This window comes from Siphateles boraxobius, unplaced genomic scaffold (assembly GCF_051911475.1).
Source record: "Siphateles boraxobius isolate OS27281-9 unplaced genomic scaffold, OSU_SipBor_1 13, whole genome shotgun sequence".
NCBI classification, from domain to species: domain Eukaryota; kingdom Metazoa; phylum Chordata; class Actinopteri; order Cypriniformes; family Leuciscidae; genus Siphateles; species Siphateles boraxobius.
The window spans coordinates 23,206,891-23,234,354 of record NW_027508733.1 but is presented as its reverse complement, the minus strand read 5'-3'; the positions used below and the strand labels follow the sequence as shown (position 1 = coordinate 23,234,354).

Here is a 27,464-nt window from a genome sequence, read left to right as displayed (position 1 = left end):
TCCTGTATGCACTGTCTTTAAAGATGTCAATAAAAAATCTAAAAATTATTTATTATTATTATTATTATTTATCGACTCCCTTGAATATTTCTCGCCTTTCTATCGAACTAGCTCACCACCCGGACTCAGACTTCACTGAATATCTGCTGTCTGGCCTACAACACAGTTTTAAACCTGGAGTGGTTTGTCCGCTCTCCCAAAACATCATCTGCGATAATCTCCAATCGGCTCTCGCCGAGCCCGACGTGGTAGACAACCTGATTAAAAAAGAAGTCGAGTCAGGCTTCATGATTGGCCCTTTTGACGAGCTTCCTTTCAAAGTTTTTCGCATTAGCCCCATTGGAGTGGCTACGAGAAAGTTTTCAGGTAAGAAAGGCCTCATAGTCGATCTGTCAGCTCCACATAAATCCCTGTTCCCAAGCATTAACAGCCTGATCCCACTTGACGAATTTTCTCTCAAATACCACGACGTAGATCACGCAGACGACCTGATAAAAATCGTGGGTCGGGGTGCCTGGCTAGCAAAAATTGACATCACTTCGGCTTTTAAAGTGATGCCCATCCACCCGGATTCATGGCACTTATTCGGAGTGTTCTGGCATGGGAAATTCTATTTCGCCGTATGCTTAACTTTTGGATGCAAAAGCAGCCCCAAAATTTTTGACATGCTATCTGAAGCCATTTGCTGGATCTTGTCAAACAATTACGCAATTCCTCACCTTATTCACCTGCTGGACGATTTTCTAATAATTTAGAAATTAAATTCTAGTTTAAATTCGCCATTCCAGCAGCCCAGATCCTCACAGTTAAAAGAGTATTTTCCGAGCTCGGAATCCCCATCGCCCAGGAAAAAAACATGGGTCCCGCTACATCCATCGAGTTCCTTGGCATTAATCTAGATTCAGTTAAATACCAGGCCTCCCTGCCCTTGGAGAAAATCGATAGAATAATCCTCATCTCAACTACCCTTGTAGACAGTTCAAAGTGTTCCAAACGCGAACTCCTATCCATGCTCTGCCACTTAAACTTTGCCATGCGCATTATTCCACAAGGCCGCCCTTTCATTTCTAATCTCCTCTCTCTCGCGTCTTCAGTTCACGCACTAGAGGATCTCATTTCCCTAACTCCAGCATGCCATGACAAACTCAGGCTATGGATAACTTTCCTTAAACAGTGGAACGGCCTATCCTTTTTCTATAAGGATCTAATTTCCTCCCCCATCGACATCCAGCTGTTCACAGATGAACCCCCTTCAGTCGGCTTTGGGGGGTTCTGCCAAGGACGCTGGTTCGCGTCTACGTATCCCCCCCCCATCCCCCCCATCCCCCCCCCCCCCAAATACAGGATACCCTCCCAGTCAAGCATCTATGTTTTTCTCTTTCCTGACTGGTGAGGCTTACCCTTTCCGATGCCGTGACCATTGCCACAAGAACCCTCCCGTTCGAACATCCATGCTTACCCGTCCGACACCGTAAGCATTGAACTCTTGTCGGACACCGCGAGAGCTCTCCCAGCCAAACAACCAGGCTCTCCTTGAAATGCCAGCCCGCCAATCTCTGCGCTCTTTTCGGGGGGTCTTTAAGCAGGCGCTGTCCTTCTTTCACTTTGCTTTATGGGGAGTACTCTGGGTTCGGGCCCAATTTCCGAGCTCGGAGCCCTCCCCCCGGACAGCACGCCAAATACGCATAACCATTTATTCTCTGATCATTTGTAAGTGTGAACTCGTGAAACTCACTGAAAACAAAAAAGAAAATAAAGAATTCTTCAGCGCCAAAACGCCATAACTAAAACTTCACTAACTAACCAAACAAAAGTTACATATAGTTGCACACGCTCCTTCCCTAGTGTGTCTAACAATGGTACTTCTACATGTATGTACAATGTAGGTCACGTGACGTACTTCCCTTTTCTCTTCTCTCCGGGCTGGTGCCAGTTTGAGATCAGGTAAGACAATCCTCAGTGAGCAAACACACTCCTACTAGGAAAACAAGCAAGCGAACCACCACAAAGTCAGTACTTCTCAGCAACAACAATAGCACAAGCCAACAAACACTCCAAGCCCCTCCTGGTCCGTCCTCCCGAGTGCCTTATATCAGAACCACAGCCGATGATTGGTCGTCTCCGACCAATAGCAGCACCTAAAACTCAAGGATAGCAGAGAGCGGGAAAACAGGAAGAAACCAACAGCAGAGGGAAGAAACGCAGCAACCAATAAACAAAAAGGGGAGAGAAGAAAACGCTAGCACGTAACACCCCCACCCTTAAAATTAAACATTATGCATATAATGTTTATATAATATACACAAAACTATACACAAAATTTAAATTGTAGTTATATTTCACAATATTACTGTTTTTTCCCCCTGTATTTTAGATCACATAAATGCATTCTCTATGAGCATAAGAGACTTCTTTCAAAAACATTGAAAATAATAATGTTTTCAAACTTTATATATATGCCCCTTTTTTACATTTGAGCCCCTGCCCCTGAGGAACTCTCTGCAAGTCCCTGCAGGCGACCACTTTCCTAGGCGTGGTATGGAATTCGACTACGATGCAAGCACACCTCTCCCCTGCATGCATTGAGTCAATCCTGTCAGCTGTAAACTGACTAAAGCTAGGCCAGTCACTCACTGTGAAACAGTTTCAGAGAATACTGGGTCTGATGGCAGCAGTGTCCAACGTGATAACTTTTGGCCTGTTGTACATAAGACCCCTACAGTGGGGGCTCAGGCCCAGGGAGTTTTCCCAGAGGGGCAATCCTTTTCGCATGATCAAGGTCATGCAGCGATGCTTACGTGCCTCGGTTATGTGGAAGAAACCCTGGTTCCTTTCTCAAGGTCCCATGCTGGGATATCTTTGTCATCGCAAGATGCTAATGACGGATGCCATTCTGGAGGGTCGCTCAGCTCAAGGTATATGGAGGGGGCATCATCTTTCCTGGCACATCAACTGTCTGGAAATGATGGTTGTCTTTCTTGCTCTCAAGAATTTCCTCCTAGACCTCAGGGGCCACCATGTGCTCGTCCGCTCAGACAGCACATCAGTGGTCACCTAAATAAATCACCAGGAGAGTTGCGCTCACATCCACTCTGTAGACTAATGCACCAAATCCTCCTTTGGTCCCAGGGGAAGTTGCTTGTATCCCTGGGTGCCAAAACCAAGGAGCAGACATCCTCTCGAGACAGGGACTGAGGCCCGGGGAATGGAGGCTCCACTCCAGGTGAGGGAGCAGGTATGGAGGGTATTCGGCCAGGCTCAAGTGGATCTTTTTGGAGTCTCAGGAGACATCTCACTGTCCACTCTGGTTCTCCCTCACGCATCCAGCTTCTCTGGGACTGGATGCTATGGTTCAGACATGGCCGCGGTACACTTTTTCCCCTATCGCTCGGCTCCTGGGAGTTCTGGAAAGAGTTCCCTGGGGCAAGGTTAATCTCAATTTGATGAGCCTGCGGTGGCCGGGCAGAGTCTGGTTCTTGGAACTTGTGTCTCTCCTCGACGGCTCTCCATGGGAGATTTCGATCAGGAGAAACATTCTGTCCTAGGCAGGGGGCTCCATATTTCTCCCCCATCCCTGCTGCTTACCACATTCCTTTGGGTGATATGTCTTTAGAGAGAGACCTATTGGTAACATGTTTCCTCCATGGCACTTTGAACCTGGGGCCTGTAGTATGCACTTGGGTACATGGGATCTGGCTGTGGTGCTCCAAGGCCTATCCCTGGCTCCCTTTGAGCCTATTGAATAGGTTTCAGTCAAGTTTCTGACATTGTTCCTCTTGGCTATCACTTCTCTTAAAAGGATAGGCAGGCTGGTCCTCACTTCACACATTCGTGAGGTTTTAAAACCTGGACTTGAGTATTAAATGTCCCCAACTAAGCAAGCCAAAAGCCAACAGTGGCAAGGAACCAAAACTGCATCAGGTGACAGAATGGAGAAAAAAACCTTGAGAGAAACCAGGCTCATTCCAGGGCCAGTTTTCCTCTTGCCAACGAATGAAAAGTGTATGATTATGCTTTAGGCAGCATTAAAGGTCAGATTGGATCAGAACATTCAGAATATTTATCCTGTTCCATCTTGTTGAAATTTGGAGTCATCGGGCCGGTATGGAGACAAGTTTGTTGAGGACCAGTGCCGATGGCTGTCGTGTCGATGAGGCCTTCACATGGCTGATGAGGCTGACGCTTCAGGGATGCGTTGTGGACGTGTCTAGGCGCAGGTCCACCATCTGATCTGGATACGGCCCGGATCTGGCTGACTACAGTAAACCTGGGAATAAACAGAAATTAGCGTAGATGCCATTCTTCTTTTGATGTAACGAGTACATCAGGTGCTATAGGAAGTGTCCCCGGTACCGGCTGACATAATCTATGCAGCCTAATAATTATTTAACTGATTTGAATAATAGAAATGTATAATGTTGTATGTGAATGCCAGGCTAAAGAGATGTGTTTTTAGTCTAGATTTAAACTGAAAGAGTGTGTCTGCTTCTAGAACAATGCTAGGAAGACTATTCCAAACTTTAGGTGCTAAATAGGAAAATGATCTACCGCCAGCAGTCGATTTTGATATTCTAGATATTATCAACTGACGTGAAGGACTTTAATGCATTAAGACCTCGCTCAAGTACTGGGGAGCTAAACCATTTAGTGCTTTGTAAGTAAGTATGTTGCCATACTTCCAGCGTGTCAGTCAGGGACTTACTTCAGCCTATTAGAAGCTAGCTTTGTACTGTTTGGGCATGCTTTAAAGTTTCCTGGTTCGTGACATCACCCGCCTCTGACGTCTTGTCACACCATTGGACTGATTTCATACTGCTTTACGAAGCAATCATGCAAGGTGTTCCAACATCATCAATCAACGCAGCTTCTCGTTCCCTCTTCAGGGAACCAAGATTACAGAAGTAACCAAGGTGTTTTCAGAGCCATAGAGAATCTTTTCCTATTAACGGTCATTTAAAAGTATCCATATATTCATATATATTAATGCTTTTGCAAGCAACATTTAAAATGCAAATATGTCATATCAAACGAAATAACAGAACTTAGTAAAGAAAGACACCATATTCGGATTCGGGATTCGGGACAACACTTTAGATTTCGGGACGTCTGGTCACCCTAAGTGAAAATCAGCAGTATAGTGAATCCAAAACACTGGGCCACATAAGGTATAAAAGCTTCTCTGTGGATAAATATGTGATCAAATTTCTGCTTTCTCTAGAGGCAACATGTCCTCTAAACACAACAGTGGAAGACTTAAAAATGGAGCCACTCCCTGATATTGAGGGTCCCGTCAAACATGGACACAAGTTAATATTTTCATGCAATGGACAAGGGCTGATATTAAAAGGTCAGAGAGAAATCACCTGTCAGCCAAATGGAGAATGGAGCAGCCCTTTCCCTAAATGTGAAGGTAATGCCACAGAATGTAAAAGCGTTGGATTGGACAAAGACAGATCAATGATAGATCTGTTGTTGACATGAAGGATACTTAATTAATCAGATCTTTCTGTTCTTTAGAGGTAATGTGTGTTGCAAACCTGACAGTAAACATGAGATCAGACGTCACTGAGGACGGACACACAGGGCCTGAGGTTTCAGTCAGACCTGGACACACAATAACTCTTTCATGTGTTGGGAAGGGAACAAAATTACAAGGACTGACCAAAATCACCTGCTTGTCAACTGGAGAATGGAACGTCCCATTTCCTAAATGTGTAAGAGGTAAGGTTCACAGGTTTACGTAGTCGAGTTTTTTTTAGCAGTGCTTGGAAGCATCACTATTGCTCATATTAAAGTCCAAGGTCGCCGATTTTCAGTCCGTTTTGTATTGTTACAATGTCTGTAGTATATGTAAATGAACAAGGCTCAAACTTGCGACCATTCTGGTCGCATATGCCCCCGAAATTAAATCTGTGCGACCTCAATTTATTCGGGAGCATTTGTACGAGTGCCAATAATTGTTGGTGCGACCTTTTTTCTAGATATGTTTCATTATTAGTGTTGTTGTTTGTAATAAGTTTCAAAGAAGGAGGCGGAACTGGCGAACAATCAACAACTTTTAATAATAAAATAAATACAAAAACAAAAGGATCCGCCAGCAGCCCCTCGCGGACGACTGGTGGCTACACAAAAGAGAAACAAAACACAACATTAACTCAGGCCTGTTCCTCTCTTGATCTTCAGCATCGTCGCTCCTCCTTTTATGCTTCCGCTCCTCCGTGAGAGATGCGAGACCGGTGCGTCTCACAGGTGAAGTTCATTATAACTAACGCAACCGGCCTCGCGCCGTTCTCTCACGTCCCTCTCTCACGTCCCTCGGCCTCGTCCTTCTCGCCACTTTTTAAGTGGCGGCCTGATATAAATGCTTTGGTGCTTAATATATATGATATATTTTCTTTATAAGATAAAATAATATGTTGAATAATTAATATTAATGGGTTGATATTATATATTCTCTTTTATAATATTATTTCATATTTTGGTGCATTTCTTTCTTAATTATATATTTTATTTTATAAAAATATTTTGTATCTTGCTAGGTAAAAAAAGAAGAAAAAAAAGATAATTGTTCACAGATTCACATAAATGAATTAGATTTCCCAATGGTAGAGATGCTGTCTGACTTCATGTTACATCATGCTGACGTTTGTCAAAATACTTCGTGACAGCGAGGAGTTCCTGTGGGAACGCTCTGCGTGATTGCGTCGTGAAGCATATGTGAAATAAGTCCAATGGTGTGAAGAGAGAGGCCAGTCACTCACTGTGAAACAGTTTCAGAGAATATTGGGTCTGATGGCAGCAGTGTCCAACGTGATAACTTTTGGCCTGTTGTACATAAGACCCCTACAGTGGTGGCTCAGGCCCAGGGAGTTTTCCCAGAGGGGCAATCCTTTTCGCATGATCAAGGTCATGCGGCGATGCTTACGTGCCTCGGTTATGTGGAAGAAACCCTGGTTCCTTTCTCAAGGTCCCATGCTGGGAGATCTTTGTCATCGCAAGATGCTAATGACGGATGCCATTCTGGAGGGTCGCTCAGCTCAAGGTATATGGAGGGGGCATCATCTTTCCTGGCACATCAACTGTCTGGAAATGATGGTTGTCTTTCTTGCTCTCAAGAATTTCCTCCTAGACCTCAGGGGCCACCATGTGCTCGTCCGCTCAGACAGCACATCAGTGGTCACCTAAATAAATCACCAGGAGAGTTGCGCTCACATCCACTCTGCAGACTAATGCACCAAATCCTCCTTTGGTCCCAGGGGAAGTTGCTTGTATCCCTGGGTGCCAAAACCAAGGAGCAGACATCCTCTCGAGACAGGGACTGAGGCCCGGGGAATGGAGGCTCCACTCAAGGTGAGGGAGCAGGTATGGATGGTATTCGGCCAGGCTCAAGTGGATCTTTTTGGAGTCTCAGGAGACATCTCACTGTCCACTCTGGTTCTCCCTCACGCATCCAGCTTCTCTGGGACTGGATGCTATGGTTCAGACATGGCCGCGGTACACTTTTCCCCCTATCGCTCGGCTCCTGGGAGTTCTGGAAAGAGTTCCCTGGGGCAAGGTTAATCTCAATTTGATGAGCCTGCGGTGGCCGGGCAGAGTCTGGTTCTTGGAACTTGTGTCTCTCCTCGACGGCTCTCAATGGGAGATTTCGATCAGGAGAAACATTCTGTCCTAGGCAGGGGGCTCAATACTTCACCCCCATCCCTGCTGCTTACCACATTCCTTTGGGTGATATGTCTTTAGAGAGAGACCTATTGGTAACATGTTTCCTCCATGGCACTTTGAAGCTGAGGCCTGTAGTATGCACTTGGGTACATGGGATCTGGCTGTGGTGCTCCAAGGCCTATCCCTGGCTCCCTTTGAGCCTATTGAATAGGTTTCAGTCAAGTTTCTGACATTGTTCCTCTTGGCTATCACTTCTCTTAAAAGGATAGGCAGGCTGGTCCTCACTGCACACATTCGTGAGGTTTTACAACCTGGACTTGAGTATTAAATGTCCCCAACTAAGCAAGCCAAAAGCCAACAGTGGCAAGGAACCAAAACTGCATCAGGCGACAGAATGGAGAAAAAAACCTTGAGAGAAACCAGGCTCATTCCAGGGCCAGTTCTCCTCTTGCCAACGAATGAACAGTGTATGATTATGCTTTAGGCAGCATTATAGGTCAGAAGTCAGATTGGATCAGAACATTCAGAATATTTATCCTGTTCCATCTTGTTGAAATTTGGAGTCATCGGGCCGTTATGGAGACAAGTTTGTTGAGGACCAGTGCCGATGGCTGTCGTGTCGATGAGGCCTTCACATGGCTGATGAGGCTGACGCTTCAGGGATGCGTTGTGGACGTGTCTAGGCGCAGGTCCACCATCTGATCTGGATACGGCCCGGATCTGGCTGACTACAGTAAACCTGGGAATAAACAGAAATTAGCGTAGATGCCATTCTTCTTTTGATGTAACAAGTACATCAGGTGTTATAGGAAGTGTCCCCGGTACCGGCTGACATAATCTATGCAGCCTAATAATCATTTAACTGATTTGAATAATAGAAATGTTTAATGTTCTATGTGAATGCCAGGTTAAAGAGATGTGTTTTTAGTCTAGATTTAAACTGCAAGAACCAATGAGGTTCATTCACGTGTTACGCAGCACGTTTGAGCTTCTGCAAGAGCCAATGAGGTCCATTCTCGTGTTACACAGCACGTTTGAGCTTCAGCAAGAACCAATGAGGTTCATTCATGTGTTACGCAGCACATTTGAGCTTCTGCAAGAACCAATGAGGTTCATTCACGTTACGCAGCACGTTTGAGCTTCTGCAAGAGCCAATGAGGTCCATTCTTGTGTTACGCATCACGTTTGAGCTTTTAATGAACCAGTGAGGTTCATTCTTGTGTTACGCAGCACGTTTGAGCTTCTGCAAGAACCAATGAGGTTCATTCATGTGTTACGCAGCACGTTTGAGGTTCTGCAAAAACCAATGAGGTTAATTCACGTCTTACGCAGCACGTTTGAGCTTCTGCAAGAGCCAATGAGGTCCATTCTCGTGTTACGCATCACGTTTGAGCTTTTCAAGAACCAATGAGGTTCATTATAACTCACGCCACCGGCCTCACACCGTTTTCTCACGTCGCTCGTCCTGCTTTCCACATTGTTATTTAAGCAAAACAGACATGACATCTTTTTCACATATAAATATCCCTATATGATCCCAAATAAAAATCATTCAGCACACAAAAGCCCTGCCCAGAACTGGCAAATATTATTTAAGTTAAAGACCTTGTTTGATGAGTTTCTTCATCTCCTAGAGTGAACAAGTTAACAGATTGGGGAAAATTAGATAAATGCTTGCTATTTTATGTGTTTGGATATGCTTTAGTTTTGATACATTGACACCGAATGGTAAGGCATTTCTATTTTAAATGAATAACATACAGAAATGATAGCAATGATGTAATTTTGTAATTGTCTGGCAGGTTGCTCTGAGATCCCAGAGGTGGAGAATGCAGAAGTTTCTCAAAGCTCAAGGAAAGACAAGTACTCTGATGGTGATAAACTTGACTACAATTGCAAACATGGCTATGCATCTCCACTAAAAATCATCTACACATGTAGTAATAATAAATGGACTGAAAGGCGTGGTGCAAAATGTTCACGTAGGTATACAAGACACACTTACAAAGTATAGAAATAAGTGGACTGCTCTAAAAATACTTTAACTCTAGTTGTATGCATTCAAAATAATCAAAGTAACTTATCATGTAATTTCATTGGACTTCGAAAGCTGATTTCTCAGAACTCTGAATTGTATCTTTTGTTTCTGATTCACAATCAGTCAAACGCTGTGAGCTTCCTGAAGATATTCCAAATGGTCAATACACTATTGTGAGTGGCAGCAACTTTGTTTTTGGAACAACCATCAAGTATATCTGCAGAGATGGGTGAGTATGTAAGTTTATATTTAGACAGATCTATTTAAAAAAAAAAATCTTATAGATATGTTTGTCAAGCTACCAGATGATGAGTCGATTCGACACCAGAACATGTCGGGATGGTGGATGGGATAATCAATTACCTGCCTGTGAAGGTACTGAAAAAGTTACATACGCTTAAAAATTAAGGGTCAAAAGTGGGGGTTTTTTTGTGGTTCCCAAAAAGACCTTTCAGTGAACAGTTCTTAAAAGAACCCTTTTTATCTTAGTGTGAAGATCATTTTAAAAATCTGAAGAACCATTTTCAACTATAAAGTACCTTTTGTGGGAAGGAAAGGTTCTATGGATGTTAAAGGTTCTTCATGGAACCAGATGTCACTAACATTTATTTTTAAGAGTGTAGACAGTGCATTAGGCCTATATTTTCCTTTTTTGACTTCACACAAAAATGCAGGTGACATTAGATTGTTGTCTTTATATTTTGAATATCAATAATACCTAAATTATTTTTACCTGTTAAAGTGGCTGGGAAGCCTGATATAATTGCATTGGTTACTGCATGGATTTTGCCATGTGAGGTCCTGAAACTAGACTTTTTTTCTTTTTTTTTAGAGGTATCGTGTGTCCCAGACAAAACAGAGGAAAACATGAGAGTGGAGGGACTCCCTGATTATGATGAATTAATCAAATATGGACACAGGTTGACATTTTCATGTGTTGCATATGGTCAGATTTTACAAGGACCGAAAGAAATCACCTGCCAGTCGAATGGGCAATGGAGCAGCCCATTTCCCAAATGTATAGGTAAGGCCACAAAGGGTATATTCAAATTTAATATAACAAAAGACATATGACACTCTAAAATAAATAACACTCTGTATATAATATTTTTATATACCATTTTGCATATTGCTACAAAATATTTTGTATAATTATTTATTAACGTTAATATTATATTATATATAATTAATATTAACGTAATATTAAACATATTATGGAGACCAGCAACACTTTGCTCTTTCCTGAAAATATATTTTGTGTTCAGTAGTAGAAATTCATAAAGGTTTCAAACAACCTGAAGGTGAGTAAATGATGACTCAATTTTAATTTTTGTGTGAACTTTACCCTTTATTCAATGCCATATGACATAAAATGTAATTGTTATGCTAAACCACTACTCATTGGAAATCAGTAGTGACTCCAAACACTGGGCCACATAAAGTATAAATTATTCTCTGGGCATAAATATGTGGTCAAATTTCTGCTTTCTCTAGAGGCAACATGTTCTCTAAACACAACAGTGGAAGACTTAAAAATGGAGCCACTCCCTGATATTGAGGGTCCCGTCAAACATGGACACAAGTTAATATTTTCATGCAATGGACAAGGGCTGATATTAAAAGGACCGAGAGAAATCACCTGTCAATCAAATGGAGAATGGAGCAGCACTTTTCCTAAATGTGAAGGTAATGCCACAGAATGTAAAAGCCTTGGATTGGACAAAGACAGATCAATGATAGATCTGTTGTTCACATGGAGGATGCTTGATTTATCAGATCTTTCTGTTCTTTAGAGGTAATGTGTGTCGCAAACCTGCCAGTAAACATGAGATCAGTCGGACACCCGGGGCCTGAGGTTTCAGTCAGACCTGGACACACAATAACTCTTTCATGTGTTCGGATGGGATCAAAATTACAAGGACACAGTGAAATCACCTGCTTGCCAACTGGAATATGGAATGTCCCATTTCCTAAATGTGTAGGAGGTAAGGTTCACAGGTTTACTAGTGCAAGCATCACTATTGCTCATATTCAAGTGCAAGTTCGCCGATTTTCAGCCCGCTTTGTATTGTCACAATGTCTGTAATGTAGCTAAATGAATCATCTTTACAATCTAAAAACACACAGGGTTAAAAACAATCCAATTCGGGTTGTTTTCAACCCAAGTGCTGCATAAATCTAGGACAGAACACCTGTTGAGTTAATTTTACTCAACAATTGGGTTGTTTATTTAACCCAGCATTATAGGCTGATTTCTTTTTACTATAATACTACCTTATTTTTTTACTTAAAACTTAAAACTTAAAACATTTTTAAAATACTCATCACAACCACTGGTTGACATGATAATTCCTTTAACATTTATACCATAACATTTTGTAATTGACCAGTCTCTGTTTTGCCGTTTCCACCGTAACGGCGCTGGATCTCGTGGCGTACCTTGTACCATGTTCAGCGGGGGAACTCAGACCGCCGCGCTGCGTTTCACTCGTAGCCGAAATATGCTGTGACTTACTCCATAACCTGTCCATAAACAATCAGTGCTCAGTTCTTAGAACATATTTTAACATCCTAAGTATTTATATTCTGTATCTTTTTGAACAAAATCATTAAAAAAAAGACCAACGTGACACTTGTTTAGGTGAGTCACATCGCGCCCCTATATGTTGCTTTGCATAAAAGTAAAGGATATACAGCACAATAACGAATTTATATATAAAATAAAATAAAATGTACACAAACCTGTATTTTACCGAAGACATGCACCGATTTGACGGAGCTGCACTGCTCTCCCCTGAAGAGGTCGCAAAAAAACCTGTGATAAATAACTTAATCCATGGGTTATTATGTCTGACCCAGAATCTGAGTTACACAAAAAACGACTCGGTTACTAACGTAACCTCGGTTCCCTGAGAGGAGGGAACGAGTATTGCGTAAGTAGCTTACGCTATGGGAAAACTCCTTTTCTCGAGAATATTGAAGTCTTTATGTAAAACGCATTGCAGCTGCACAGCAGACAGCAATGAGCGAAGGAGCTTGGTCATTGGCTGTGCTGCGGCAACTTGCTCGAACCAATGACGGGGCGACTCTGAATGCGCGACCAATGAGTGCGCCTCGCGCCCGCGCGCGTCAGAGCCCGCCAAGATGGGCGTGGCCAAGAGCTATATATTGGGCGCTCCGTCATGACAGTTCTTTAGGTTAAAACGACTGAAGCGAACTAACCAAGCACAAGCACGGCAGCTTACGCAATACTCGTTCCCTCCTCTCAGGGAACCAAGGTTACGTTAGTAACCGAGTCGTTCCCTTTCGAGAGGTCTCTCCTATTGCGTAAGTAGCTTACGCTATGGGAACACCATGCAAAACGCCGTGCGTGCTGAACTTCGCCTTATGATAGCCAGAGGCAGGTGACTGAGCTAAAAAAGCAAAGTTATCATCCAACCAGCCAGCAGAGGCGAGCTTTATATGTGGGAAAAAAGTAAAGAGCGGCTAGAAGGCGCTCAGTGTAACACAAGCACATACATAATCTATATACGAACTCTGAGTTCTACTAGCATCATGCTGATAGTACATTGGAATGCAATGTCGGGACCTGTAGGTTGTAAAACCTGATAAATGTGGACGGTGAGGCCCAGCCTGCCCCCGCACAAATATCCTCGATCGGTATCCCGCTCGACCACGCCCAGGAAGAAGCCACACTCCTGGTGGAGTGTGCTTTGACTCCCCAGGGGCATTGAAGTCCCTTGGCTTCATAAGCCAGAGCTATAGCCTCAACTATCCAGTGAGAGATTCTCTGCTTTGAAACGGCGGAACCCTTCGTACGGCCGCCAAAGCATACAAACAGTTGTTCTGTCTGTCTGAATAGGGCAGAACGCTCCAAATACACTCTGAGAGCCCTAACGGGGCAGAGTAGATAAGCGTCGTGTTCCACTGCTGGAGACGATAGCGCAGTTAGGCAGATAATCTGTGCTCTGAAGGGAGTGGTGAGCACTTTAGGAATATACCCATGTTTTTGCCTTAGGACGACCCTGCATTCGTTAGGTCCGAATTCCAAGCAGGCAGCGATTGCCGAAAGCGCGTGCAGATCCCCCACTCTCTTGACCGAGGCGAGTGCCAGCAAGAGCGCAGTTTTAAGCGAGAGCTGCTTAAGGTGCACGGTACGGAGTGGTTCGAACGGGGGCCCTTTAAGAGTGTCTAGGACAGTAGCTAGGTCCCAGATCGGCACTGAGGGGGGGCGTGGAGGGTTCATCCTCCTAGCGCCCGTTAGGAAACAAATAATTAGGTCGTTTCTTCCCAATGGACGTTCCATCACAGGGTCGTGTGACGCTGTGACGGCTGCCACATATACTTTGAGCGTGGAGGGGGAGCGGCCCGCCTCCAGAAGCCCTTGTAGAAAAGCGAGTACGTTCGTAATCTCGCATGTTTCAGGATTCAGGCCCTCGGCATTACACCAGTAACTGAACACTTTCCATTTCTGGGCATATAAGCGTCTCGTGGAGGGCGCCCGCGCCTCAGCAATGGTTTTTAGCGCTCCACTCGTGAGGTTCCTGGGAACCCGTTGAGGGGCCATGCATGAAGGGCCCACAGATCGGGGCGGGGATGAAATATCATCCCGCTGGCCTGACTGAGGAGGTCTGGCCTCAGTGGAATCGGCCGTGGTGCAGATTGCATTTGCATCAATTCTGGAAACCATGTTTGGTTCTTCCAGAGTGGGGCTATCAGGAGCACTGCGTTTTTCTTCTCTCTGACCCGACTGATGACCTGTGGCAGCAGCGCGATCGGGGGAAAAGCATATAAGGGGCGGCTCGGCCAGCTCTGGGCGAGCGCATCCGTGCTTTTCGTGAAGAAAAGAGGGCAGTGTGCATTCTCCTTGGAGGCGAAGAGGTCGACCTCCGCCTCGCCGAAGATTTTCCATAACCACTAAATCGTCAGCGGGTTGAGAGCCCATTCTCCTGGGAGAATCTTGTCTCTGGATAGCATGTCTGCCCCTTGGTTCAGCGCGCCTGGCACATGCGCTGCTCTCAGTGAGCGCAAGTTGTGCTGGGACCATAAGATGAGTCTCTTGGCCATTGAATGCATGGAGCTCGACCTGAGTCCACCCTGGCGATTTATGTACGACACTACCGTCATGTTGTCCGTTCGGACCAGGATGTGTTCGTTTTTTAGATGTGGAAGCAGGGCTCTGAGAGCCAAAGTGACCGCTTTCATCTCCAGACAGTTTATGTGTAGGCGCTTCTCCGGGTTTGACCAAAAGCCGGAGACAGGCCTGCCCTCGTAAAGGGCCCCCCAACCTATTTTGGAGGCATCTGTTGTGATCATCTTTCTCCTTGTGTTCACACCCAGGTACACCCTGGTACCAGTCGGCGGCTTTCCAGTGCGTCAGGGCTTTTATACAGCCATGGTTCGCTCTGATTAAAAGGTGGCCCGAACGCCACGCGTGAGCAGGGACGCGGCTCTTGAGCCAGCGTTGGAGACGACGCATATGCAACAATCCTAGCTGGAGTATGGCCGATGCTGAGGCCATGAGACCCAGCATCCTCTGAAACCGCTTGACACGGGCGCGCGCGCCCGCCCTGAATGATGTTGCAAGGCGCCGGATGGTGAGCGCGCATTCTGATGAGAGACGAGCTGTCATTTGCATCGAGTCTAGAACTATTCCCAGGAAAGAAATCTTCTGGTTGGGAGATAGTATACTTTTTGCAAAATTGATTCTTAGACCCAGGCATTCTAGATGGCTGATAATCCAAGATCTGTGTGTTATTAACTGACTCTCTGATTGTGCTAGGACCAGCCAATCGTCGAAATAATTCAGTATTCGCACTCCCCTTCGTCTCAAGGGGGAAAGTGCTGCATCCATACATTTCGGAAGTACTGTGTACTGGTAAGACTGTCCCTCGAACGGGAATCTCAGAAAAGGCGTGTGATGAGGCGCTATTGGAATGTGAAAGTAAGCATCTTTCAGATCCACTGAGAGAAACCAATCTCCTGGGCGTACTTGCGCGAGGATATGTTTGGTTGTTAACATTCTGAACGAGCGAATCATTAGTGCTTTGTTCAGGTGTCTGAGATCTAGGATGGCGGTCTTCTTTTTCGGGACGAGAAAATAGCGGCTGTAAAAACCTGCCCCGCTCATAGAGGGGGAAACAGTTTCCACAGCGCCCTTTTCCTTTAATTTGCGCACCTCGGTGCGTAGAACATGCGAACACTCCTTTCTCACTTTCGTCTCGACCACAGTCGTAAAACGTGGTGGTCTGCGAGCGAACTGGAGCGAGTATCCGTGTTTTATTATATTCAACACCCATTTCGGCATATCTGGAATGTTTTCCCATGCCGCTGCGTGTACAGATATGGGCTGAATACAGGCTAGGGGCGGGCCGCTGTGACGTAGGGACCCGGCCAGCGAATTGCCTGAGCTCGTAGCTCTCAGAGGCGCGGTCGCGCGCTGAGCAGCCGAGTGAATGGGCGCGTGTGTGATTACAACAGCGTGCGCTATGTCTGTAAGACTCGCAGCCTGAGCTGGGGTTGTGTTTGACACTGCAGGGGCAATGTTTATAAGTGGGGGTGCATAGACAGTGGTAGGCACACGCGTCACTTTTATAATGTTTCCCGCTTTTACTGGGGATGAATTCATAACTGTGTGAACAGTGCTTGTGTGTAGTGGTGCGTACATGACCGTAGGCACGTGATCTACATTCATGGGGCGTGCAGCCTGAGCTGGGAATGAATTTGGCACTGTTTTGACAGTATCTGGGAATGCACACTTTCTGGAAATGTGAACCCTTAGTGACACAGGCAGAAAAAGACTCTTTTTGTGTTTTCTGTGTGTCGCCGTAAAAACGGCGTTTGTTTGCAGGTGAGCGAGCTCTGTGACTGGCCCATTGACTGCTGTATAGACATTTCCAGCCGCCTGTACGGGGACTGGGTAATGTTTGAGATTTTGTAGAGAGAGTGGTCCGGCTTTTGCGAGACACGCACTCTCTCTTCTCATTCCTGTGGCTAGGAAGGCTTTCGAGGCTCAGGTTTCAGCACGATCTTGGGCCGAGGACCCCGTCGCTCAGGAGGCGGCTTGCGGTTGTGGGAGCGCGAGCGGCGTCGAGCGTCAGTCTGAGGCGCGGGCTGAGGGGCGGTGGGGGCTACTCTAGCCCGCTGCGGCTGTGGCGGCCTCTGTCTGCTCTGCGATGAGCTGGAGCGTTTAGGCAGAAAATGGCGCATAGCTTGTGAAGCGTTCTGGGCCTCAGTGAAGCGTTCGGCGAAACCTTTAACTGCCGGTACAAACAGCCCGCTGGTGGAGATTGGCGTGTTGAGAAACGGGGCTTTAGCCGCGTCTTTCATCTCCGTCAAAGTCAGCCACAAATGGCGCTCGAGAACAGTCAAATTAGCCATGGCGCGGCCAATAGACTGGGCGGTGGCCCTCGTGGCTCGCAGGGCTATGTCAGTCGCGCTGCGTAGGTCCTTGAAGGCCTCAAGTTCGGGGCCAGACTCGTGCAGGGAGCGGAGAAGCTTGGCTTGGAACACTTGAAGTACCGCCATTGAGTGAAGCGCTAACGCAGCTTGGCCTGCGTCGGCGTAGGCACGACCAGCGAGAGCCGAAGTAGTGCGGCAGGGCTTCGAGGGGTGGGAAGCCTTGGCTTTCCATCCAGTGGTGGAGGGCGGGCAGAGATGATTGGCCACGGCCTCCTCGAGGGGCAGCGTTCCCTCGTAGCCTCTTTCCTTCGCGCCGTCCACAGAGGAGAGCGACGAAGAAAAAGAAGGCTTCAGACGCGCAGAGTGGGGGGCTTTCCATGACTTGGTGAGTTCATCGTGAACTTCCGAGAAGAAAGGAGAAGGCCTTTGCCGAGGGGCCTGCTGGCGCCCCTGCAGAAACCACTCGTCCAGTCGGCTTCGGGTTGGTTCTTCGGGAGAAGACCAATCGAGCCCGAGGTCCTCCACGGCCTTAGAGAGGATGCGGACAATCTCCGTATCCATAGAGGATCCCCCACTCGTGTTAGTTAGCGTCGACGGGGCGGGGTCAAAAGTGGAGCCCGGCCAGTCGTCAGATGCAGCGTCGATGGACAAAGAGTCATCTACTCCCCCGTCGTCCTCGGACGCGCCGAAAGTCACAAGGGCCCACCGCTCTGCTAGAGGGGTGTGGGTCCGGCTGAGTGAACTGAACCGGCAGTGGGGAGGACACGAGTGGCGGTGAAGCACGCGGAGACTGGCTCGGCGTGACGTCACTGAGCTCAGGTCCAGGAAGCCTCTGTGAGTGAGCGGCGCTTTTTCTTAACACGCGGCTCAAACAGAGGGGTGTCAGCGATGGGCTTGCTCGCGGTGAAAACGGCGAAGCGGGCCCGCATGGCGGAGAGACCCAGGTCGTCACATTCCGGGCATCTGCCCTTGGTCAAAGCAGCTTGTGCGTGGTCCCGGCCCAGGCAGTGAGCGCAGATGATGTGACGATCCCCGTCCGGAAGAAGGTCTCTGCACGACCCGCAGGAAGGCATTTGGAACAACGCCTCAGAAAATTGTTTTTTCACAAAATGTCTTTTACAAATGTCGCGGGGCGAACAGATTTAAATACTTGCGTGTAGCGCACCGGATGGCTCAGTAGGATGGCGTTCGAAGGCGGCTGAAGATGCCGACGTCCTCGTAGCAATCCCGCTGGTACGCTTTTCCACGGCGGCGAAGGCTTTCAATAATCCGGAGGATTCAGCGAAGAAGGTCTTCGCTGAAGGAGATTAAATCTAAAGAACTCTCATGACGGGGCGCCCAATATATAGCTCTTGGCCACGCCCATCTTGGCGGGCTCTGACGCGTGCGGGTGCGAGGCGCGCTCATTGGTCGCGCATTCAGAGTCGCCCCGTCATTGGTTCGAGCAAGTTGCCGCAGCACAGCCAATGACCGAGCTCCTTCGCTCATTGCTGTCTGCTGTGCAGCTGCAATGCGTTTTACATAAAGACTTCAATATTCTCGCGAAAAGGAGTTTTCCCATAGCGTAAGCTACTTACGCAATAGGAGAGACCTCTCGAAAGGGAACTACCCAAACATAGAAAAAAATTACCCAAAAGGCTTAACTCAAGATTTGGGTAGGAAAAAAAACAAGATTTTTTTAGAGTATACTCTTTCTGTTTAGTGCGAATCAGCGAACCGGAGAGCGTTGAGTGTTTTCTGTTAGAACGGTGTCGTGTTAGCGCCCCCTAAATTAATAACTAATGATCTTTGCAACGGAAGTGAATCAATCAATCAAAACTAACTTTAGCTGGACAATAACTTTATTCTAGAGCTACTGTAAAGCCAAAACAATCTCTGTTACTTTAATTTCCTATTATCACTGTAAAGCTAATTTGAAACAATATATATTGTTAAAAGCGCTATATAAATGAAGGCGACTTGACTTGACCCAGAAAAATTCCCTTTCATTTGTGAGCAAAAGTCTGCTTGATGACGATAAACACTCTAAGGCTTTTGTGAAAACTACAGATTGTATTTTCCAATTTTTGTATTCCTACCCACAAACATTTGGATCGACAGAGGGTTATTAATAGAAGTTATTGTAAGAGTAGGTTTATCACTGAAAATGTATTGTATGTTGTCTACTTTTTAACAGCATTATGTTAAAAATGAAACACTATGTGAACAGTTTTCTCTACACGGCGGTATATTCCTTCAGGGAGTTGGAGAGAACTGATGAGACAGCAGTTTCTTTCACTTTTTCTCCTCCGTTTGACCTTAAACACTGTGTTCGTTGTCATCAAGTTTGAAAGGTTTTTTTCCAATGAGGTTTTACAGATTTTCTGTTGCTGTGTTCTCTCTATTTGATTACATTTTGCTGTGTTCTCTCCACGAAAATAACTCCCGCCAAACATTTAGTCTTTGAATGTTTTTATCCGGGAACAAATCAACACCATTGTGACTAAAAGTTTGCTAAAAAGTATTTCTTACTAAAGCAAGGATGTATTTGACTTTGGTCAGACTGGTGGGAGTGGCCTCGGATGGCAACATGTCCAGTCCATTATGGGTGTCAAAGTTTTCCTATACCTATATTGGACAAAAGGAGAGACAAAAAAGCCTTTCTACCACAAAGGCAGCCACATTTTATTTGATAATTTATTATTATTTATTTATTTTATATATATAGGCTATATATTATTATTATTATTATATTACCTAGAAAAATAAACACCAGATTTTCTTCAAGTATTTTATTAAAATGACCTTATATTCTCATATTCATGATGCACATTATATTAAAAACATGTTCTGTTGTTTAAGACTGTAAAAGTCATGCAACTGATATTGAGATGTATTACTGCCACATTTACTTGGTGATCTAAAAAAAACAGTCTAAAAAAGAAAAAAATGTCTTTGCCTTCAGGGAAATGTGGGCCACCACCACAACTGGACTCTGCAGATACAAAAGAAATGACCAAAACTGAATACAATTCAAGGGAGAGAGTTGAATACACCTGCTTTAATAAATACACACTGGATCTGCATCACCCCTACTCCAAATACTTGACCTGTGAACAAGGCGAATGGAGAGGGAATATTAAGTGTTTAAGTATGAAAACTCTATACATACATCAAAGACATGCACATTATGCTTTTCTTACTGTATTTGATTATTATTATTTGTAAGTTTGATGTAACCTTGAAGTTGTAGGTTGTGCTGATGAATCAATGAATGTATATTGTAACAGTGACTGAGATGTTGTGCTTGTTTCAGAGCCTTGTTCAGTGTCGGTGGAGGAAATGGATAAAAGAGGTATAGAGCTGAACTGGGGTGGACGGAAAAAGATATTCTCACCACATCTGGACAGAATCACCTTTGCATGTCAGAGGGGCAAACTGTTAATCGGCAGTAGCAGTAACCTAATACAATACTGTAATGATGGAGTGATGAATTTGCCTGAGTGTGTGTGACAAGGAGAATAAAACATCACTGATGCATCAGCTGTACTACTAATCAAAAGAAAATGGAGCAAATCAAAATCAACCCTTTTCCCCCCAAGTCAGTTTTGTTGTTTGGGAATTCTTGCAATTAAAACTAAATAAATGATAAAAGCAAAATATAGAAAATATGCATGCATGAAAACGACATTAACTCATTTAATGCTAGCTAAGTGAGCATTTGTGTACAATGCAAAAAGCCTGTAAGACCAATGAGAAAGCTGCAAATAATCAAGTGTGTGTGTGTGTGTGTGTGTGTGTGTGTGTGTGTGTGTGTGTGTGTGTGTGTGTGTGTGTGTGTGTGTGCGTGCGTGCGTGCGTGCGTGCGTGCGTGCGTGCGTGCGTGCGTGTGTGTGTGTGTGTGTGTGTGTATAGAGAGAGAGTGAGCCACCTCAGCACCAGATTCCTACACACGCTCCCAATCATCTGATTACTGATCAGTACTGCACCCAATCATCACTGCAACATAAAAGCACAATCACTTTAATTCACTCTAGCCTGGTCTCATCGTTCTAACCTCAACACCTACCCAACTACATACCTGTGGGTACACTACTTACCTGAACGTTCCAGTCCTGATATACCCAGTCTTCTGTCTGCTTCTCATCTCCAGTCTCCTGGTTCACCCGTCAGCCATCCTCTGCAACCACACCAAGATAAAAACTGTTTTCATTATGTCAGCAGGCGCGGATTTATGGGCGGGCCTGGGTGGGCACGTGCCCACCCAGATTGACAGGTGGCCCATCCAATCAGATTAATAAAAACGAAATTTAAATTTTTAATTTTAATAATAATAATGAATTAAGTTTGGCCATATACGGCCCGCCGAACACTTTATATGATATATGACAAGCCTGAGCGCGTCCATCTCTGGCTCAGCGCCAGCCAACGCGCGAACGCACAGTTTGAATCTGGTATGTCATGTCACTGTACATATTTTGTCCAGACTTTGACACCCTTGCAAGGAGAGGGGACGAGGCTCATTGTTCACATGAACACCGTGTCTTGGAAAGACAAAGACGGGCCCGTTCACATATCGCGTTTTTTGCGCGCTCAAGTTTGTTATTTCAGATGTTCGCGCTCATAATGGAAGCGACGCGGTCGTGAAAGACGTGGTCAGGCTGATTGACTCGTCAAACGCATGCGTTTCGACTGCCAAGGGACTCGCGATTTGTCATAAAAGCGCGCGTTCTTAACGTGCGCTTTGTGGTCACGGAAAAAGCGCGTCAGAAACGCGCGTTTTTTGCATCAAAACGTGCGTCCTCGACGTGTGATCTGCTATTTAAATGATATTGTTTCTGTCTGCAGGTGTTTTATGCCTCTGAAGTGTTTTTGTAACAAGAAAAGAAAAACAACTCTCGGTTTCAAGTTCACTGTTTTTTATTTCAGCACCTCGGACAGTCCCTTAATCCCTTCGTTCGAGACACATCTCGCAAATTTTCCAGTTGTAATTCCGGTAACACTTTACAATAAAGTTTCAAACATTATTTTTTTTTAATGCAAAAACCACAAATTTCTGGCGCGCGTTTTCCGTGACCACAAAGTGCACGTTAAGAATGCGCGCTTTTATGGCAAATCGCGCGTCCCGCATGCCTTATGAATACTTTAGCTTTCCATCAGTGTTGCCAGATGTACGATAATTATCGTATTTGTACGATAATTTTGACCTCTGTACGATGTACGATCAATAATGAAAAAAATCCCATAATGTACGATAATTTCAGAGTTTTCAGTCGTTCGTCCAAACACACATCCTACCGCTTCTCTCTCTGACCCAGAATCATTTTGTAGGCTCACCTGCCTGCACGCAAGCACGTATACACACACACACACACACACACACAGGCACCACACGTGTCGCCCGGCCCGCACGTCAACACTACTCCATCTAATCCATCCTACATGTTGGGATAATTAGCTGTATTCTGCACGTTTACGTCGTGTACGATAAAGTTCTTCCAAATACGATCATTTTGATCTTCTGGTACGATAATTGGACATTTCCAATCTGGCAAAACTGCTTGCCATACGCATGTGGTGCAGGCTGCAGCGCGCTCGTTTTTACAGGCGCGCCTATATGCCGCGGCGAGATGAAAAACATCTTAACTTTTCAGAGAGTGCCGCAAGGTCATTTGACTAAAACCAACCGGTCAGCTTCGGTCTTTCCGTATTAACAACTTCGAAAACTCGGCCGAACAGCTGATCATAGCTGTACAGTGCGGTTTTTATTTCTCATCTCCATAAATATAGCCTACTAAACCCTAGATTCAGGCCCACCTCGACTTAATCCAGGCCCACCCATCTGTTACGTTCTGCATCCGCCACTGTATGTCAGTAAGAGCATATATATCTTCCAACCAGATACTCACCTGCCATCTATCATCTTTTTTCTGAATAAACTGAGTTTGGGTATGTATGTATGTGTGTATGTGCAAATATGTGGGTAAGGAAATGCATAAGTTGTTAAACTTTCTTTACTTTGTGCCATTTAATGAAATTGTGCTCTGGAATTCCTGCCAATTACAAATGTGACCACTGACATATTTATATGGATTCTGACCATGAGTTTGGAGCAATAATACATAAATAACATAACTTTTAATATTTGTATTCATTAAACATCAGAATTGACATGTTTTCTATGCTTACAGAGCTGACAAGTCAATTTTAAATACATCAAAAAATGTAAACTCTTCCAACTATACAATTTTTGGTGTACAAATGGAATTAATTAGATTAAATTTTAAACCTCCAGCTAATATTAACGCACAAACATAGACCAAGTTACAGTTCTGTGCTGTCTAAGTCTTTTTGCATTCAAACTCAATAGTTTAATTGGAATGTGAATTTGTGCAGTACATTATTTAGTCAGATTTTAACGTTAAATAAAGGAACACGGTCAAGTTTTCATATAGCCTAATCATTGGGGGAGGAGCTGAGTCCTGTTTGATGGGGAGGAAGGAAGGGGGAGATTGCCTTTATCTACATTACACTCAAAGATTCATAGCGGAACTGCCTTAAGACTGTTCATGAATAAATCTTTTGGAAAACAGGTAATATCAGAATTTTTCATCCATACTATTTTAGGTTTAAACTAAAGAAATATATAGGAAAAAAGGAAAGTGTAATTCTTTAAATACTCCATGTCCAGTCGATACTGTTTATTAGTCTTGTTAACTGTACTAAGCAATCTTTCATGTTTTACAGCTTTAAATGAAATATTTTAAGAGAGTTCTCTTTCTTCTATTAACGATCGTGGATGTCACAACAAATGCTCAAGGTAAGACAATATAAAAAGCTAAAGCATGCTTTATGTTGTACAAAAAAAGCATATTTTTTTGTAGTGTTTATTCATAATGCCTGTCTGAATTGATACTGCTTTTGTTAATTGTCCATAAAATCAAAATGTGGGTCTAAAATTCCAGTAGATTATAAAACTGAAGTATCACTGGTTTTATCAAAAGTATACTGCATGGCATAGGCTACACCCTAAGTAGGCTATATTTCAAATATACACTCATATGGTTTTGATGTCTTAGGGCATTTTTCCCTCCTTTTTCATGCCTTTAGTTAATGTCAGATACAATTAAACTGCTCTTTTTTCCAGTAAAACTATAACATCTATATTTTTATATTGATTGAATTTTATTTCTTCTTGTACAGAAGTAACATGTGAGGGCGAACAACTCATCAATGTTGACATTTTAATTGGACATCCAGGTACCGTTTCACCTTATAAACCTGGACATATCTTAGTTTTATGAACAGATGTGAACTTGAAGTTGTATGGCCAACGAACAATTGAATGCCTGTCAAGTGGAAAATGGGACAACCCATATCCAAAATGTAGAGGTATGAAGATGTAAACTCGCGCTCGATCGGCCCCAAAGTCCGGCATCCAACCAGCACGGAAGGTCTTTTACGTGTTACTGTCTTTTCTCGTGGCAAAGTATTTTTGATTAAATGCAATACATTTTCTCATATGTATTTTCTCGTTATTTCGTCTGACTCCATAAATGAAAAGGTTTTAATGATATCTGTAGGCTACATCATTAAATGTGAGCGAATGTTTGACAATTCTTTTAACTCTTTACTGGAAATAATTTCAGAATCGATTAGAATAAAATCAGATGTCTACAATATATTATGTCAGGTAAATGTATCATGCGTAGGCTATTTCATAATCAATGCAAAGATAATCAATACAAAACATCAAATGCTCTGGAATAAAGAACCCGACATTAAGAAATACATGAAGCTGAAAGTCTCAGCCGCTCTCAGCCTCACGGGCTCAAATGAAGACCCTCACAATAGTATCCAGCTGCAGACCCGCAGCACCACCAGTTTCAGAACCCCAGCGCCAGAACCGGAAGTAAGGGGCGGAGCTTACGTTCTAACACCAGCGCCAGGACCGGAAGTGAGGGGCGGAGCTTACGTTCTAAACCGAGTAACGCCACCTAACGTTTTGGAGCGTAATTTGCTTAGACACGAAACGTCATTATTACACACGAAATGTCATACTTTATACCTATTATAATGATACATTAAGGTATAGTACAATAAGCATTTAAAACATTGATTTTGTGTAATATAATTCTATATAGTTATCCGTTTTATTGTATTATGAGAGTTACTTCCTGATCGTGAAAATAATGCTTGAAACTTATGGTCATTTTATATAAAATATACTTTATTTCACAAGAACATGTGCAGCATGCATTTTTCTTTATGTAAAATAATGTCAAAAATCTAAAAAGAGAGAGAAAATCCGGCATTGTTTTAAAAGAAACCATAAAAATGTACCGTACTTCAAATAATAGCCGAGTCCCAAATAGACGATTGTCTCTTTACACGCCTGGTGTGGCTGCAGGTCTGGGTAAGTCCGGTCTCAAATAGAGGTCGGGTCTGTTTTTTAGTTTCAGGTTGTATTAAATCTTCTAAAACCCGTCAGATCGTTGCTTTTTGGCGGAATAGAATGACTGCTGCGCATGACAGGGCGCTTAACGAGCAGAGAGAGAGAGAGAGCCCCGGCCGCGCGCGCGCACTCTCACGTCTTCAAACAACACGAGCACTGTCTTGCTCTTTATTTGTCACATACCAGTTATAGTTCATACAACGAGCAGTGACTCACTGTGTAATAAAAACATACCCTAAATATTATTTAAAAGGTGCAACAATTTTTAATATTTTTAAATAGGCTACTTGCAAAAATAACCATGCTTGTGTCATTGTAAATAATTCCGCCCCTCCCTTACTTCCGGTTCTGGCGCTGGGGTTCTGGCACTGGGGTTCTGAAACTGGTGGTGCTGCGGGTCTGCAGCTGGATATATCTCGACCCTCACGGGCAACAGAACGGCCCCGATCCTTTTGCTGCATTCCATTATATAGCCAGAACCTCCTTCACATGGTAGTTTGCATTCGGGAGGTCACACCTTTTGTGCGCAGACAGAAGTCACCCCCTTCTGTGTGCAAGAAATTTCTAAACTCTTAAGAACTTTATTACATTTTGGTTTAATTCTTTTGGGAATGAGACATTTGTAGGCCTACCAGTCGCACTGAAACATTAAATACCAAACATGTCTAAAACTGTATGATAATTGTTCACATTAAAACCATATCGATTCTTGTGTGAGTTTGGGTGATCTCACCACGAGGGAGAGAGAGCGCGGGTCGAGCGAAAGAGATGTAGATTAGAAGAATGATTCTGAGGTGAGACTTGCGTCTCGAATGTTGCACAAGAGTGAGTTCAAATGGTAATTTCCTTTGGTTTCTCAGAGGGTAGCCCTCTCTTGCAGTTCTTCCAGTCTTACGAAGACATTTACATATAAATCAGTTCAAACCTGGACACAAGTAAATATGTTCATGCAATGGACAAGGGCTGAAATTAAAAGTACAGATAAATCCTGTCAATCTAATGGAGAATGGAGCAGCCCTTTCCCTAAATGCGACGTAAGGACATAGAAAGTAAAAGCTTTTGATTGGACCAAGATTTGCTTTGATGTGGAGGGACATAAAACTGACCAGATTTTTCTGTGTTTCTTGTTTCTGTCAAGAGGTATGTGTTGCAAACCTCACAGGGAAAATTATCAAGTTGCAATCATACCTGGACACACATTAAATCTTGCATGTGATGGACAAGGTCTGATTTTAAAAGGACAGAGAGAAATCACTTGCCTCCTGTCAAATGGAGTGGTCCATTTCCGAAATGTGAAATTAATGCCACATAGGGTAAAAGCTTATAAATATAACTTGTGAAAAGTGCTAATAACTTATTTTTATATTAAATGTGCTTTCTCATATTAACATTAGAGACTTGAACAAAACGTTAACCCTTGTACCAACTTTTAGCAATCAGCGTATAAACACAGGTCATTAGGGTCATTTTTTTAAAGAAAGCCTGTTCTATTTATCTCTCTGTTTTAAATTGATCATGTATTCTGCTGTTTAACACCATAAAAATACATCTTGATAATATTGAGATTCATTAATGAAGCGTTGGCTGAATGATTACTGTCTAAAAAAAATTAAATCAAACAAAAATAAAGAGATTTCTTTGTTTTGCCTTCAGTGAGAACTGAATGTGGTCCACCACCACACCAGGAAAATGCAGATACAATAGAAATGCCAATAAATTAATACAGTTATAGGGAGAAAGTTGAATACAAGTGCTATAATAAATTCACAATGGAAGGCTCACTACTTGACCTGTGTGCAAGGCGAATGGAAAAGATATGTTACATGTATGGACATGCTACACCATATCAAAGATGTGTGAAGCTTTCAAACTTCTCACAGCATTACTTTTTGTACATTTGCTGTTTGATCTTAATCTTGTAGTTGAAGT

At 43.9% G+C, this 27,464-nt stretch overlaps 1 protein-coding gene and 1 pseudogene across 1 annotated transcript in view; both read left to right on the top strand.

The window, feature by feature from the left end:
* The window catches only part of LOC143736094 (complement factor H-like), a 44,654-nt gene extending 23,903 nt beyond the window's left edge, over positions 1 to 20,751 (top strand). Inside the window, exons 13-22 of the mRNA XM_077226677.1 lie at positions 5,219 to 5,410; positions 5,518 to 5,721; positions 9,465 to 9,644; positions 9,824 to 9,929; positions 9,999 to 10,075; positions 10,533 to 10,724; positions 11,195 to 11,386; positions 11,494 to 11,685; positions 20,046 to 20,231; positions 20,397 to 20,751. Of these exons, the coding sequence (XP_077082792.1) occupies positions 5,219 to 5,410; positions 5,518 to 5,721; positions 9,465 to 9,644; positions 9,824 to 9,929; positions 9,999 to 10,075; positions 10,533 to 10,724; positions 11,195 to 11,386; positions 11,494 to 11,685; positions 20,046 to 20,231; positions 20,397 to 20,593 (1,718 nt within the window). The 3' untranslated portion in view covers positions 20,594 to 20,751. The remainder of the gene's footprint in view (positions 1 to 5,218; positions 5,411 to 5,517; positions 5,722 to 9,464; positions 9,645 to 9,823; positions 9,930 to 9,998; positions 10,076 to 10,532; positions 10,725 to 11,194; positions 11,387 to 11,493; positions 11,686 to 20,045; positions 20,232 to 20,396) is intronic.
* A 2,882-nt stretch (positions 20,752 to 23,633) lies between these two features.
* Positions 23,634 to 27,395, top strand: LOC143735528 (complement factor H-related protein 3-like; annotated as a pseudogene).
* The last annotated feature ends 69 nt before the right edge of the window (positions 27,396 to 27,464 follow it).